Genomic DNA, 17,772 nt, shown 5'->3' on the forward strand with positions numbered 1-17,772 from the left:
ATTCTTTTACTGATATTGTCTTTACATTTGCATTGTATTGTTTTACTGATATTGTCTTTACATTTGCATTGTATTATATTACTGATATTGTCTTTACATTTGCATTGTATTATATTACTGATATTGTCTTTACATTTGCATTGTATTGTTTTACTGATATTGTCTTTACATTTGCATTGTATTGTTTTACTGATATTGTCTTTACATTTGCATTGTATTCTTTTACTGATATTGTCTTTACATTTGCATTGTATTATATTACTGATATTGTCTTTACATTTGCATTGTATTCTTTTACTGATATTGTCTTTACATTTGCATTGTATTCTTTTACTGATATTGTCTTTACATTTGCATTGTATTATATTACTGATATTGTCTTTACATTTGCATTGTATTCTTTTACTGATATTGTCTTTACATTTGCATTGTATTGTTTTACTGATATTGTCTTTACATTTGCATTGTATTCTTTTACGGATATTGTCTTTACATTTGCATTGTATTCTTTTACTGATATTGTCTTTACATTTGCATTGTATTCTTTTACTGATATTGTCTTTACATTTGCATTGTATTATATTACTGATATTGTCTTTACATTTGCATTGTATTCTTTTACTGATATTGTCTTTACATTTGCATTGTATTATATTACTGATATTGTCTTTACATTTGCATTGTATTCTTTTACTGATATTGTCTTTACATTTGCATTGTATTATATTACTGATATTGTCTTTACATTTGCATTGTATTCTTTTACTGATATTGTCTTTACATTTGCATTGTATTGTTTTACTGATATTGTCTTTACATTTGCATTGTATTCTTTTACGGATATTGTCTTTACATTTGCATTGTATTCTTTTACTGATATTGTCTTTACATTTGCATTGTATTCTTTTACTGATATTGTCTTTACATTTGCATTGTATTATATTACTGATATTGTCTTTACATTTGCATTGTATTCTTTTACTGATATTGTCTTTACATTTGCATTGTATTCTTTTACTGATATTGTCTTTACATTTGCATTGTATTATATTACTGATATTGTCTTTACATTTGCATTGTATTCTTTTACTGATATTGTCTTTACATTTGCATTGTATTGTTTTACTGATATTGTCTTTACATTTGCATTGTATTCTTTTACTGATATTGTCTTTACATTTGCATTGTATTATATTACTGATATTGTCTTTACATTTGCATTGTATTCTTTTACTGATATTGTCTTTACATTTGCATTGTATTATATTACTGATATTGTCTTTACATTTGCATTGTATTCTTTTACTGATATTGTCTTTACATTTGCATTGTATTCTTTTACTGATATTGTCTTTACATTTGCATTGTATTGTTTTACTGATATTGTCTTTACATTTGCATTGTATTCTTTTACTGATATTGTCTTTACATTTGCATTGTATTATATTACTGATATTGTCTTTACATTTGCATTGTATTATATTACTGATATTGTCTTTACATTTGCATTGTATTCTTTTACTGATATTGTCTTTACATTTGCATTGTATTCTTTTACTGATATTGTCTTTACATTTGCATTGTATTATATTACTGATATTGTCTTTACATTTGCATTGTATTCTTTTACTGATATTGTCTTTACATTTGCATTGTATTGTTTTACTGATATTGTCTTTACATTTGCATTGTATTCTTTTACTGATATTGTCTTTACATTTGCATTGTATTGTTTTACTGATATTGTCTTTACATTTGCATTGTATTCTTTTACGGATATTGTCTTTACATTTGCATTGTATTCTTTTACTGATATTGTCTTTACATTTGCATTGTATTCTTTTACTGATATTGTCTTTACATTTGCATTGTATTCTTTTACGGATATTGTCTTTACATTTGCATTGTATTCTTTTACTGATATTGTCTTTACATTTGCATTGTATTCTTTTACGGATATTGTCTTTACATTTGCATTGTATTCTTTTACTGATATTGTCTTTACATTTGCATTGTATTCTTTTACTGATATTGTCTTTACATTTGCATTGTATTCTTTTACGGATATTGTCTTTACATTTGCATTGTATTCTTTTACTGATATTGTCTTTACATTTGCATTGTATTCTTTTACTGATATTGTCTTTACATTTGCATTGTATTCTTTTACGGATATTGTCTTTACATTTGCATTGTATTCTTTTACTGATATTGTCTTTACATTTGCATTGTATTCTTTTACTGATATTGTCTTTACATTTGCATTGTATTCTTTTACTGATATTGTCTTTACATTTGCATTGTATTCTTTTACTGATATTGTCTTTACATTTGCATTGTATTCTATTACTGATATTGTCTTTACATTTGCATTGTATTCTATTACTGATATTGTCTTTACATTTGCATTGTATTCTTTTACTGATATTGTCTTTACATTTGCATTGTATTCTTTTACGGATATTGTCTTTACATTTGCATTGTATTCTTTTACTGATATTGTCTTTACATTTGCATTGTATTCTTTTACTGATATTGTCTTTACATTTGCATTGTATTCTTTTACTGATATTGTCTTTACATTTGCATTGTATTCTTTTACTGATATTGTCTTTACATTTGCATTGTATTCTTTTACTGATATTGTCTTTACATTTGCATTGTATTCTTTTACGGATATTGTCTTTACATTTGCATTGTATTCTATTACTGATATTGTCTTTACATTTGCATTGTATTCTTTTACTGATATTGTCTTTACATTTGCATTGTATTCTTTTACGGATATTGTCTTTACATTTGCATTGTATTCTTTTACTGATATTGTCTTTACATTTGCATTGTATTCTTTTACTGATATTGTCTTTACATTTGCATTGTATTCTTTTACTGATATTGTCTTTACATTTGCATTGTATTGTTTTACTGATATTGTCTTTACATTTGCATTGTATTCTATTACTGATATTGTCTTTACATTTGCATTGTATTCTATTACTGATATTGTCTTTACATTTGCATTGTATTCTTTTACTGATATTGTCTTTACATTTGCATTGTATTGTTTTACTGATATTGTCTTTACATTTGCATTGTATTGTTTTACTGATATTGTCTTTACATTTGCATTGTATTCTTTTACTGATATTGTCTTTACATTTGCATTGTATTATATTACTGATATTGTCTTTACATTTGCATTGTATTCTTTTACTGATATTGTCTTTACATTTGCATTGTATTATATTACTGATATTGTCTTTACATTTGCATTGTATTCTTTTACTGATATTGTCTTTACATTTGCATTGTATTCTTTTACTGATATTGTCTTTACATTTGCATTGTATTCTTTTACTGATATTGTCTTTACATTTGCATTGTATTCTTTTACTGATATTGTCTTTACATTTGCATTGTATTCTTTTACTGATATTGTCTTTACATTTGCATTGTATTCTTTTACTGATATTGTCTTTACATTTGCATTGTATTCTATTACTGATATTGTCTTTACATTTGCATTGTATTCTTTTACTGATATTGTCTTTACATTTGCATTGTATTGTTGTACTCTGATATATTTTTTTACCATGTCCAATACGGTTTTACATTTTGCATGTTCATTTTTCACAGTTTTGCCAGGTTTTTCATTTAGCTTCTGCCAATGTTCATTGTGTTTTAACCATAAAGCCATTTAGGTTTGGTTTTGTTGATTTCGAAATTTTTGCTGCTCTGCATTTCATTATCATACTTTTTTTTTTGTTTTGTTTTACTGACGTTTTTGGTATAAGTTTTCTTTATATTAATAAAATGTGTGGTAGGGTCTTTATTTTGCCTGTTTGATTCTGGGATCAATTTGTAATTGGCATAGATGCTTGAATTTTTCCCAACTTTTTTGTTTATTCTTGAAATTCCAACATGGTGTGTGTACTTCAGTTTGAGGTGCAACAACATTTTCTTTTTTTTTTTTCTTAAACAAAAATCGGGAAGTGGTCACTGCCACTTGTGTAATCATGCAATTTTAATCTAAGAATTATGATCATAGAATGTGTGTATTGCTGTAGAAAGGTTTACTTTGTACACAATTATTACTTTTCCCTTTTTTCAAGTTGTCTTACATCTCCATATTTTATTATGCCACAGTTTGTCCGACTCGCTTCATTCTAGTTCTTTGAGATTTCCATTTAGTGCTAATGAGCACATTGTTATAGTTTTAATGAGATGTTGATATCGCGACTGCTTGTAAATTTGTATTCAGGTTGATTTTGTCACATGGGATAGTAATTTTAATGATCACTCATGATATAGCACAGGTCTTTTTGGTATGGTGTTTTATATATTAAAAGATTTTGGTCATGTTAACTATTCTTGTGTTTGAATTTGTTTTCTTGAACAAATAGCTGGACAGTGGTTTGTAAGGAATAGCATCATTTTGCAATCATTAGCCCTTATACATTTAATAATCTACTAAATTATCGACCTATGTCATCCAATCCTGGTCGACGCCGGGTATTTTGCTAGTACATACATCCACCTATCTCATACAATCCTGGGCGATGCCGGGCATTCTGCTAGTACAAATATCCACCTATCTAATACAATCCTGGGCAATGCAGGGTATTTTGCTAATACATATATCCACCTATCTAATACAATTCCTGGCAACGCAGGGTATTTTGCTAGCACATATATCCACCCATCTTATTCGATCATAGGCGATGCCGGATATTCTGCTAGGGAACATTCCACCTATCTTATCCAATTCCGGGCAACGTTGAGTATTCTGCTAGTACATATTTCCACCTATGTCATCCAATCCCGGGCGAAGCCGGGTATTCTGCTAGTACATATATCCACCTATATAATCCAACACCGGGCGACGCCGGATATTTTGCTAGTACATTAACCCACCTATGTCATCCAATACCGGATGGCACTGGGTATTCTGCCAGTATATATCTCCACCTATTTCATTCAATCCCAAGCAACGCTGGGTATTCTGCTAGTATAAATGTCGCCTAATCCCGAACGATGCCGGATATTTAGCTAGTACATATATCTACCCATCTCATACAATCCTGGGCGAAGCCGGGCATTCTGCTAGTACAAATACCTACATATGTTATCGAATCCCAGGCGACGCTGGGTTTTTCTGCTAGGTAAAATTTCACCTATATCATCCAATTCCGGGCAACGCCGTGCATTCTGCTAGTACATTATCCAATCCCGGGCGATGCCGGGTATTATGCTAGTACATATATCCACCTATCTTATCCGATCCTAGGTGACGCCAGGTATTCTGCTAGGAAACATTCCACCTATCTTATCCAATCCCGGTCACCACCAGGTATTCTGCTAGGAAACATTCCACCTATTTTATCCTATTATTTATTTAGAGCTACTTGCAGATTACCCAGCATGGCCCGGGATTCCGGGCCACGCCGGGTAATCTGCAAGTACATGTATCCACCTATCTCATCCAATCCTGGGCGACGCCAGGTATTCTGCTAGTACATATACACCTATTTCATCCAATCCAGGGCTATGTCGGGTATTCTGTTAGTACCTATGTCATTGAATCCCAGGTGACGCCAAGTATTTTTCTAGCATATATATCAACCTATCTTATCCGATCCCAGGTGACACCGGATATTCTTCTAGGAAACATTACACCTATCTTATCCAATCTCAGGCAATGCTGGGTAATCTGCAAGGAACCATTCCACCTATTTCATCCAATCCCAGGCGATGCCGGGTATTCTGCTAATACATATATCTACCTATGTCCTCCAATACTAGGAGACGCTGGGCATTCTGCTAGTATATATATCCACCTATTTCTTCCAATCCTGAGCAACACAGGATATTCTGCTATGTCGTCCAATCCCGGGCGACGCCAAGTATTTTGCTAGTATATATATATATATATATATATATATATATATATATATATATATATATATATATATCAACCTATCTCATACAATCCTGGGTAACGCCAGGCATTCTGCTACTACAAATATCCACCCATGTTATCCAATCCCAAGCAACGCTAGGTTTTCTGCTAGGAAACATTCCACCCATTTTATCTAATCCTGGTCAACGCCGTGTATTCTGCTAGTACATACATCCACCTATGTAATACAATCCCAGACAATGCCGGGTATTCTGCTAGTACATATATCCACCTATGCCATCCAATCCTGGGAAACGCTGGGTATTTTGCTAGTACATATATATCCACCTACTTTATCCGATCCCAGGCGTCGCCGTCGCCGGGTATTCTGCTAGGAAACATTCCACCTACTTTATCTGATCCCGGGCAACGCCGGGTATTCTACTAGGAAACATGCCACCTATCTTATCCAATCCGGGGCAACGCTGAGTATTTTGTTAGGAAACACTCCACCTATTTCATCCATTCCCGGACTATACCGGGTAATCTGCTAGTACATATATCCACCTACATACATGCCGGCTATTCTGCTATTACGTATACACTTATTTCATCCAATCCCGGGGTACGCCGGGTATTCTATTAGTACATATATCCACCTATGTCATCCAATTCCTGGCGATGCTGGGTATTCTGCTAATATATATATCCACTTAATTCATCCAATACCGAGCAACACTGGGTATTCTGCTAGTAAAAATATCCACATGTTATCCAATCCCAGGCCCAGGTGACGCCGGATATTCTGCTAGGAAACATTCCACCTCTTTCATCTAATCCTGGGCAATACTGTGTATTCTGCTAATACATATATCCACATAAGTCATCCAATCCCATGCAACGCCGGGTATTCTGCTAGTACATATAGCCACATGTCATCCAATCCCGGGCGACGCCAGGTAATCTGCTAGTATGTGTTACTTTAACATGAATTTCTTAGTGTAGTATCAGTCTCAGCATTCAGTTGAGTTTAATACCCCTCCTCCTTAACTCAGGATTATATAAAAAACATTCCCTCCCAATAATTAGAATGGCTTTCTAAATAATGTTTTTATTTCAGAATTTGGAATCAGCAGTTTAGTGATGTGATGTTTGGAATATGACATCTTGTCTCAATTTAGTACATGATAAATATATAATATGCATCGTTTTTTAATAGAAGATAATGTTCGGTAGAAAGTTACGCTATATAATATGGTTACTTGGTCTTTTGGCTAAGATCAAAGAGCTAGTTCTTAGAATTCAAGCAGACTCATCTTTTGCCCCCTCCCTCTAAACAGAATTAGGAGATCATACATATTGTTACTAAAAAGAAAATGGCCATTTGTTTTTGTTTTGTGAACATAGCGAGGCGTTCTTTACGTGATTTTTTAAATGTTACAAATAAACTTTCAGCATGCACGGATTCATTCACTTGATTTTTGGAATCAGCAGTTCAGCAATGTGATTTTTGGAATATGACATCTTTCCTCAATTTAGCACACGATAAATATATAATATGCATCTTTGTTTAATAGAAGATAATATTCGGTAGGAAATAACACTATATAATACTTGGTCTTTTGGCTAAGATCAAAGTATAGTATCTGTTCTTAGAATTCAAGCGGTCTCATCTTTCGCCTCCCCTTTCCCGCTAAAAAGAGTTAGATCATATTGTTACTAATACTAAAAAGAAAATGGCCGTTTGTTTTTGTTTTGTAAAGAAAGCGATCGTTCCTCTTATCGCTAAATATTTTTAAGTGTAAGTTTTTTTTTTCCTTATCATTTTTCGTTATACTCTCGTATTTTACTATTTTTAACCCGATAATTACGTCGGTAACATTTTCATAACATGTAAGTTAATATTTTAATTTGTACGATACTGACAGTTAATCATTTAATTTGTACGGTACTGACCCATAAATGTCGCCATTAAAGCGTGCTGACGTCACATCACGTGACATAACTAAGCGTTTTTTTCAATTATGTATAAATAACAGAATCTATTTTAAATTATAAGAATTATGTAGTATTTAACGTTAAAATGTCAGACTCAGGAATTCTATTCCCAGATTTAATTGATTTTCTGGATCAAATTTAATTCTTTTATTGGTAAATTATGGCAAGCACTTACTCCTATTCCCTTAGAAAACTCTCTGAAATGTCAATTAGATTTTTAGCATCTAGTTGCTTGTTTTGTTTTACGGCATATCAACCACTTTGGGGTCATTTAATGCTGAAACATTAGTTATGATATGTTATATATTGGTTTGTTCTTCTTAATGTTTTTTTTTGGGGGGGGGGGGTCTTTCTTATATTTTAGTGTATATTTTGATCTCTTTCAGAAAATTGATAATTTCTTGGGGATCAATCTTGTTTAATATTGTTTTTAGATTGTTTTCTTGGTTATACTTTATTCGGGTTTGTTCAAGGTCAATGCAGTTTGTCAGTTTATGGTGTACTGCATAGGATTCTTGACACGTTATACAGATAGGTGTCTCCTCCCCTTTTAGTAGATGTGAGTGAGTGATGTGAGTGTGACCTATTCGCAGTCTGGTCATTACTACCTCTTCTTTTCTTGTTAACTTTTTGGTGTCTCTCGTTCCAATATTTGGTGTTATTTGGAATAATTTATTTTCTGTACATGAGCTCCAGTTTTCTTGCCATTTTCTCTTCAAATATATCTTTTAGTCTTTAGGTTTGTATGGCGGATTTTTCCATTTGTGTGGTTTTATTGCAAGGATTCCTTTGCTGCTTTATCTGCTTGTTCATTCATATGGATGCTGATATGACTTTGTATCCAGTAAAAGATGTTTTTTTTTCCATGGTTATGCCATCTATTTTGTTTAGCAGCTTTGTAATGAGTGGATTTATCATTTTTTTTTCTTTTAGTGATATGAGTATCGAAAGTGAGTCTGTAAGTATGAGATATTTTTGATGGTCATCGTTGGTTATTATATTTTTGATGGTCATCGTTGGTTATTATATTTTTGATGGTCATCGTTGGTTATTATATTTTTGATGGTCATCGTTGGTTATTATACTTTTGATGGTCATCGTTGGTTATTATATTTTTGATGGTCATCGTTGGTTATTATATTTTTGATGGTCATCGTTGGTTATTATACTTTTGATGGTCATCGTTGGTTATTATATTTTTGATGGTCATCGTTGGTTATTATATTTTTGATGGTCATCGTTGGTTATTATATTTTTGATGGTCATCGTTGGTTATTATATTTTTGATGGTCATCGTTGGTTATTATACTTTTGATGGTCATCGTTGGTTATTATACTTTTGATGGTCATCGTTGGTTATTATACTTTTGATGGTCATCGTTGGTTATTATATTTTTGATGGTCATCGTTGGTTATTATACTTTTGATGGTCATCGTTGGTTATTATATTTTTGATGGTCATCGTTGGTTATTATATTTTTGATGGTCATCGTTGGTTATTATACTTTTGATGGTCATCGTTGGTTATTATATTTTTGATGGTCATCGCTGGTTATTATATTTTTGATGGTCATCGTTGGTTATTATATTTTTGATGGTCATCGTTGGTTATTATATTTTTGATGGTCATCGTTGGTTATTATATTTTTGATGGTCATCGTTGGTTATTATATTTTTGATGGTCATCGTTGGTTATTATATTTTTGATGGTCATCGTTGGTTATTATATTTTTGATGGTCATCGTTGGTTATTATATTTTTGATGGTCATCGTTGGTTGTTATACTTTTGATGGTCATCGTTGGTTATTATACTTTTGATGGTCATCGTTGGTTATTATATTTTTGATGGTCATCGTTGGTTATTATACTTTTGATGGTCATCGTTGGTTATTATATTTTTGATGGTCATCGTTGGTTATTATACTTTTGATGGTCATCGTTGGTTATTATATTTTTGATGGTCATCGTTGGTTATTATATTTTTGATGGTCATCGTTGGTTATTATATTTTTGATGGTCATCGTTGGTTATTATATTTTTGATGGTCATCGTTGGTTATTATATTTTTGATGGTCATCGTTGGTTATTATATTTTTGATGGTCATCGTTGGTTATTATACTTTTGATGGTCATCGTTGGTTATTATACTTTTGATGGTCATCGTTGGTTATTATATTTTTGATGGTCATCGTTGGTTATTATACTTTTGATGGTCATCGTCGGTTATTATATTTTTGATGGTCATCGTTTGTTATTATATTTTTGATGGTCATCGTTGGTTATTATACTTTTGATGGTCATCGTTGGTTATTATATTTTTGATGGTCATCGTTGGTTATTATATTTTTGATGGTCATCGTTGGTTATTATATTTTTGATGGTCATCGTTGGTTATTATACTTTTGATGGTCATCGTTGGTTATTATACTTTTGATGGTCATCGTTGGTTATTATATTTTTGATGGTCATCGTTGGTTATTATATTTTTGATGGTCATCGTTGGTTATTATATTTTTGATGGTCATCGTTGGTTATTATATTTTTGATGGTCATCGTTGGTTATTATATTTTTGATGGTCATCGTTGGTTATTATACTTTTGATGGTCATCGTTGGTTATTATACTTTTGATGGTCATCGTTGGTTATTATATTTTTGATGGTCATCGTTGGTTATTATATTTTTGATGGTCATCGTTGGTTATTATATTTTTGATGGTCATCGTTGGTTATTATATTTTTGATGGTCATCGTTGGTTATTATATTTTTGATGGTCATCGTTGGTTATTATACTTTTGATGGTCATCGTTGGTTATTATACTTTTGATGGTCATCGTTGGTTATTATATTTTTGATGGTCATCGTTGGTTATTATATTTTTGATGGTCATCGTTGGTTATTATATTTTTGATGGTCATCGTTGGTTATTATACTTTTGATGGTCATCGTTGGTTATTATACTTTTGATGGTCATCGTTGGTTATTATACTTTTGATGGTCATCGTTGGTTATTATACTTTTGATGGTCATCGTTGGTTATTATATTTTTGATGGTCATCGTTGGTTATTATACTTTTGATGGTCATCGTTGGTTATTATACTTTTGATGGTCATCGTTGGTTATTATATTTTTGATGGTCATCGTTGGTTATTATATTTTTGATGGTCATCGTTGGTTATTATATTTTTGATGGTCATCGTTGGTTATTATATTTTTGATGGTCATCGTTGGTTATTATATTTTTGATGGTCATCGTTGGTTATTATATTTTTGATGGTCATCGTTGGTTATTATATTTTTGATGGTCATCGTTGGTTATTATATTTTTGATGGTCATCGTTGGTTATTATATTTTTGATGGTCATCGTTGGTTATTATATTTAGTGCTAAATCTATGGCCGTTGCTTCTGTGCTGAAAATAGAAGATTCGTTTGGGAGTCTTTTCTTTAGTTTTATTTTTTTGTGGATGGCTGCACATCCTACTTTGTCTCCATCTTTTCATCCGTCAGTGCAGATTCATGCGTATTCTTTATATGTATTCTGGATGTTAAGCAGTTCTTCATGGAAGATTGATGGGTGGGTTTTCGTTTTGGGATATTTATTTGATTTTAATATTATGTGTGATTGTTTGATCATCCAGGGTGGAGTTTTTGATTTGATATATTTATGTATTTTTGTTATGTCTATTTGGGCTTCTGTGAGAAGGTTTTTTTATTCAGAGGCTATAGGGTTTGATGATATTTTCTTTCCTGTTGAAGGTGTGTGTGTGTGTATTGTGGATGGAGGATACATTGGTATGCAGGATTTGATGGACATGATGCAAGCTTTAAGTAATATTGTAGAGATAACTTCTTTCGTCTTGGTATCAGTGGAGGCTCATGAACCTCTATATAGAGGTTTTCTACTGGAGAGCTTCTAAATGCTCCCAGGGCCAATCTTAATCCTTGAGGATGAATTGTATTTGGTTCTTTTATGTAAGACTTCCTTGCTGCTCCATATATGAAGCATCCATAATCCATTTTAGATCTAATTAAAGTTTGGTATAGTTTCAATAATGTGACTTTGTCAATTGGTGTGTGCTAGGACTTTGATCAATTGCATTGTCTTTTGGCATTTTGTTTTTAAATATTTTATATGTGGTATAAAAGTCAATTTTTTATCGAATATAATACTTAAATATTTATGTTAGTCGATGAGTGGGATGTTCTTGTTATCCAGTTTTAGGTTGGGGTTGTGGTGGAATTTTTGTAGTTTGCAGAAATGGATGCATTTAGTTTTTTCCTCTGAGAATGTAAATCCATTTTCTATAGTCCATTTTTTTTATTTATTTTATTCAGGCAGAGTTGTAGTTTACGTCTGGCTTTTTGTATATATTTAGATTGGTAGTATATAAGTAGATCGTCCACATATAGGGCATTTTCAATTCCCGGGTCTATGTTTTTTATGACATTGTTTATTTTAATGTTGAAGAGGGTGACAGATAGGATACTGCCTTGGGGAAGACCCATTTCTTGATCTTTTTGGACTGAAAAAGTGTTGTCCATCCGTACTTGGAAGATTCTATTTGTTAAGAAGTTTCTGATAATTTCTGGCATTCTGCCCCTAAGTCCTAGTTTGTACAGATCTTTTTGGATTCCATATTTCCAAGCAGTGTCACACGCCTTTTGCATGTCAAAAAAATTGCTATTAGATGTTCCTTTTTTGCAAATGCTTCTCTTATGCGCGTTTCCCGTTTTATTACGTGGTCAGTGGGGGCTTTATTTTTCCTGAAACCCGACTGACTTTCTGTAATCAAATTTTTGCTTTCCAATTACCAATTTAGTCTTTCATTAATCATTCTCTCGAATGTTTTGCACAAGCAACTAGTGAGTGCAATGGGTTGGTAGTTTGTTGGGTCTGTATGATCTTTTTTTGGTTTGGGTATTGGGATTACTATTGTCTGCTTCCAGTTTTTTGGGATACTGTTATTTATCCCTATTTCATTGTAAAATTTGTAGTAAGTAGTCCAGTGATGATTTTGGTAGTTTGGTAATTGGCAATGGATCTCATCAGGGCCGACTGCTGTATCATGAGATTTGCTTATTGGCTACTCTAATTCTGCACTATTGAGTAATTGATTGTAATTTTCTTCATTTTTTGATTTGAAGTTTATTTTTTCTTCATTTTTTTTTATAGCTTGGAATTTTTTATTTTGTTTTTTTGATGATGAATTCATTGAGAATTGTTCTGCTAATTTATTTGCGATATTTTGTTTGTCGGTAATCTTCATGTTGTCGCATATAAGGTGTTCAGTAGGATTCTTTGTATTTTTTCTTGCTATTTTTCTGACCATCTTTTTTAGGTTTCGGGTTTTGATGAATTTTTGTTACATAATCTTTCCACGTGTTCCGTTTTGATTCTTTGATAGTTTTTCGTGCTTTTGCCTTGCTGTTTTTATATATGTCCAAATTTTCTTTCGTTGGACTGTTTTTGAATTTTCTAAAGTTTGCATGTCTGGTTCTTATGGCTTCTTTGCTTCTTTATTGAACCAGGGTTTGTTATAGTTTGTAGAAGTGGAGCTTTTTGGTATGTTCTCCTCAGCTATTGTGAGTAAGGTATTGCTGAAATATGTGACGTGTTCTGGGTTAGGGTTCACTTCGGGTATTAATCTGTGTTGACATGCGTTTTGGAATTTTTCCCAATTTGCTTTTGATACATTCCAGTGAAGTGTTTTGTCTTCTAATTTGGGGTTCTCGTTTTCTAATATAATTGGGAAGTGGTCACTTCAGCATGTATCCTTATGCGTTCTCCAGCTATAATCCATGTATATAGTTGGGCCACATAGCGTTATATCTATTGCTGATAGTGTTCCCGTTGCTGGGTCCATGTATGCATTCTCTTTGTTATTGAGTAGACATAGCTCGTTTTGGTTAATTATTTTTTCAATGATTTGGCCTCTTTTGTTGTTTCTTTTACTGCCCCACCATGAATTGTGAATATTGAAGTCTTCATATTGAAGTGTTGGGGGGAAACCCATGCACCCCAACACAACAGGGATACAGCAGAAGTATACTCTTCTAACTGTTCGATTCCAGCACCTGTGTTTCCTTCATCACCTCCAAGAGCCTTATTTTTGGAAGGGATGTTGTTTTTCCAGCCATGTTTTGTCTGTACTCAGCAAGTTGATTGACCCTTCAGACACCGCTTACTAAATCAGTTTATTGTCTAATCTGAGGAGCGCGAGCATATTTTATTATGTTTGTCTGATTTAGGGCTAGGCGTGACCAGCCAATTGATCGGAGCAGGCCTCTCCGACTGCCCGTCTAGTCGAGGTAAGGGTCAAATTGGTGTGTTGGGAAGGGAAGGAAATCATTTCTATCCTCCGCAACCCTCAACCACGAGGATTCCGTTCCAAGGTGTCACGAGTCGCCACCTAGTTGCTAAAAATCTAGTTGGTGGGGCTTCATATGATGGGACTTGACATAACAAGCTGATTAATCAGGTCGGACCTTTCTGTCTAGCCCAGGTAAGGAACAAAGTATTGCAGTGTGCATATCCACGTTCCCCAAGTCATGGACTGATCAATCACTAGGATCCCATCATATCACAAGTTACCACCTACAGAAAATTTTGGCTTTGCAGAAAAAAACGGTGTTTCATAAAAGGGGGAAGGAAAAAAATTGTTTGATGCATTTTCGTCAGGAAGCCAGTATATTAAGAGAGTCTGATTTGATAATACAATAATATTGAGAACAAATATTTCAAATAAGATTTTTATGCAAACTGTTTGAAAATTGTTATTCAACATAATTTCTGTTATTGTTTTTCTAATTTCAGTTGGACATCTGTGCACATTAGCTCCATTTGTAAACTGACCATCTGAACAATATCGGTCATTTCCTAGAATTCCAACATGGCTTGGATTAAATAGAAAAGTTTCTAATTTAACTTTGACCAATTATTTTATCGCTTCAATATTTAGAATGAACTGAATGACCTCATCAAGAAATATAAAAAGGTGGAAAACCATATAGCAAATGAAATTGGTTTGAGACGACTTAGAAAATTTTTTTTTTTTTTTTTTTATTACATTTTCACCCCAAACAAGGCAAATTGCCACTTTGGTGTAGGGGGCTACTATCAGGGGCAACAACTACTGGGGTACTATGTAGGGATTTGGGCAGCAAGATGTCGGTTCACGTTACACTTGAACTTCTGCACGTCAGTACTGTTGGGGAAGCAGGGACCTGGAATGAAATTCCAGAGTCTAGCGGTTCTGAGGAAGAAACTATTGGAGTAAAAAGATCTTTTACATCTAGGGATCTCTACAGTGTGGGGGTGGGATTTAGCAGCCTGTCGGGTTTGTTGAGGGTGCTCACGTCGTGGGGGCACAAGTGATTGCAGTTTGTCAGAGCATTCACCACTAAAATACTTGTAGAAAAGGCAGAGGGATGCAACATTTCGTCGATGGGACAGAGGCTGAAGCTTAGATGCCAGTTCAGGGCCTATCAGATTTGCGACTCTCTTCTGAACCTTGTCAAGGAGCGAGAGACTAGTAGCAGATGCACCAGCCCAGATGTGACAGCAATTCTCCATACATGGGTGAATGGTGGCCTTATAGAGGTACAGGATACTTTCGGGTGTTAGTAGTTGTCTAGCACGGTAGAGAGAGCCCACCTTTCTTGCAGCAGCCCTGGCAATGCCTTCAATGTAATTGTTCCAACCCTGTGAACGTTAGGCCAAGGACTTTGAAAGATGTACTCTCAGATAAAGAGTTGTTGGCCATTGCTATAGGTGGTAGAGAGGGTTTCTTGTAATTATTGAATGAAACTAGTTTAGTCTTGGCAGCATTGAACGCGACCAACCACTTTTGTCCCCATTCCACTACAGATTGGAGGTCTTCCTCTAGTGTTTCTGCCATTTCTTTAGAAATGTGTTCATTCGTCTTCCTGTCGTGCCTGCCATAGAGTGTAGTGTCATCAGCATATATACCCATCTCAGAAGCAATTTTGTCGGGGAGGTCATTTATGAATATCAGGAACAATAGAGGTCCAAGGATAGAACCCTGGGGCACCCCCGCATTTATATCATATTGTACGACCATCGAGGACAACCTGGATTTTTCTCTTATCTAAGAAGGATTTAATTATGTTAAGTATTCTACCAGTGATACCGTATGATCTAATTTTCCTGAGGAGACCCTCATGCCATACCCTGTCAAAAGCCTTAGATATATCTAGAGCTACCGCTCTGCCCTCCCCCGCTTTGTCCAGTGAATGGTATATACGTTCAGAGATTACAGTTAGGATGTCTGCTGTGGAACGGGCTTGTCTAAATTCATATTGTTTGTCAGTCAGAAGTTTAGCATCTGTAAGGTGATGGACTAGAGCATGGTTAATTAAGGTCTCAAATATTTTGGCAAAAAGTGGGAGGAGGCTAATGGGGCGATAATTTGATGGGTCAGTCCTTTCGCCAGAATTCTTGAATACTGGTACAACAGAAGCAGTTTTCCAACAGCCCGGAAAGCAAGCTTCATTTAGGCATTTGTTGTAGAGTTTGGAGAGAACTGGAGCTACTTCGGCTGAGCACTTTTTTAATAGCACAGCTGGGATAAGATTGGGTCCACATGCTTTTGAAGTGTCAAGATTTTGCACGTTTAGTAAGGATACATGAATAGTTGTGTAATTCTTGAAATCGATATCCAATAATCTGAACAAGTCTCCTCTTGGCTAATTCCTGTTGTTGTTGAGTTGGGATTTTCTCAATATCTGCAACACCTGAATACTAACAGGCAAAAAAAGATAACATTAACTTTGAAATCATTCGTTCCAAATTAAAATACTGAAACAATCAATTATGTAGATCACAAAAATCAGTTCTAACTAAGAGAAGCACAGAATGAACATTAATGAAACAAACCCCACTTACACCTATCATGTCTTAGCCTTCATGACAAAATTAACATTTTCAGTTTTCAGAGAGAACTGTCATATGGAGGAAAAGGAAGACAAAGCTAGGCAAAATAGATAGGAAGAGAGAAAAATGACAATAAAAGACAATAAACAAATTCAGCAAAATAGTGAGAAAAAAGTAAATTATGAGGTAGGATTTGACAGAAATCGGCTTTTTCTTATATAAAAGAAATTAAGAAAAAAAAAGCTTATTTCTGTCAAATCTTACCTCATTACTTATATATATTTTTTGATGTTTAAAAAACAAAGGCTCTAGCAATTTAAAGAAGAAATCTGCCATTTTCAGAATTCCTATCTTGTGTGCATTCAAGCTATATTTAGGAACAAAGTAATGTTATAGAAATGTGTGCATATCTCACTTTTTGGTTTGAAAGAAAATAAAGTCCCATTAGTATCAACTTTAATTTATCCCCAATATTATTAGATTCATACATTTTTGAATCAGAAAAAACAAAATTTAAAAACATGAAAATGGATTAAGTCACAAGGATACACTGAAATATGTAAGTTAAAAACAAAAATATATGTATTTTTAAAGTTAAAAACAAAAATATATGTATTTTTAAAGTTAAAAACAAAAATATATGTATTTTTAAAGTTAAAAACAAAAATATATCCATTTTTAAAGTCACAAACATGTTGAAATAAATGTAGTTTTAAAATTACAAACATAAGTTTAAATATGTGCATTTTTAAAGTCACAAATATGTTAAATATATGTATTTTTAAAACCACAAACATATATTGAAATATGTGTATTTTTTAAAGTCACAAATATATGTTGAAATACATGTATTTTTAAAGTCAAAAACCTATGTTGAAATCTGTAGTCATAAACATACATGTAATATGTGCAGAGACAGAATATAAAATATAGAGCAATAAATTGATTAATAGAAAATTGGTTAGAGAAAGTGAGATAA

At 33.2% G+C, this 17,772-nt stretch overlaps 1 protein-coding gene across 1 annotated transcript in view; it reads right to left on the reverse strand.

Moving 5' to 3' along the window:
• The window catches only part of LOC145273990 (nuclear pore complex protein Nup205-like), a 39,178-nt gene that overhangs the window by 20,835 nt on the left and 571 nt on the right, over positions 1–17,772 (reverse strand). Inside the window, exon 2 of the mRNA XM_080127217.1 lies at positions 16,547–16,661. Coding sequence (XP_079983343.1) covers positions 16,547–16,661 — 115 coding nt within the window. The remainder of the gene's footprint in view (positions 1–16,546; positions 16,662–17,772) is intronic.

The sequence above is a fragment of the Euprymna scolopes genome, unplaced genomic scaffold (assembly GCF_053919585.1).
Source record: "Euprymna scolopes isolate OS-2025 unplaced genomic scaffold, ASM5391958v1 sca236, whole genome shotgun sequence".
Classification (NCBI taxonomy): domain Eukaryota; kingdom Metazoa; phylum Mollusca; class Cephalopoda; order Sepiida; family Sepiolidae; genus Euprymna; species Euprymna scolopes.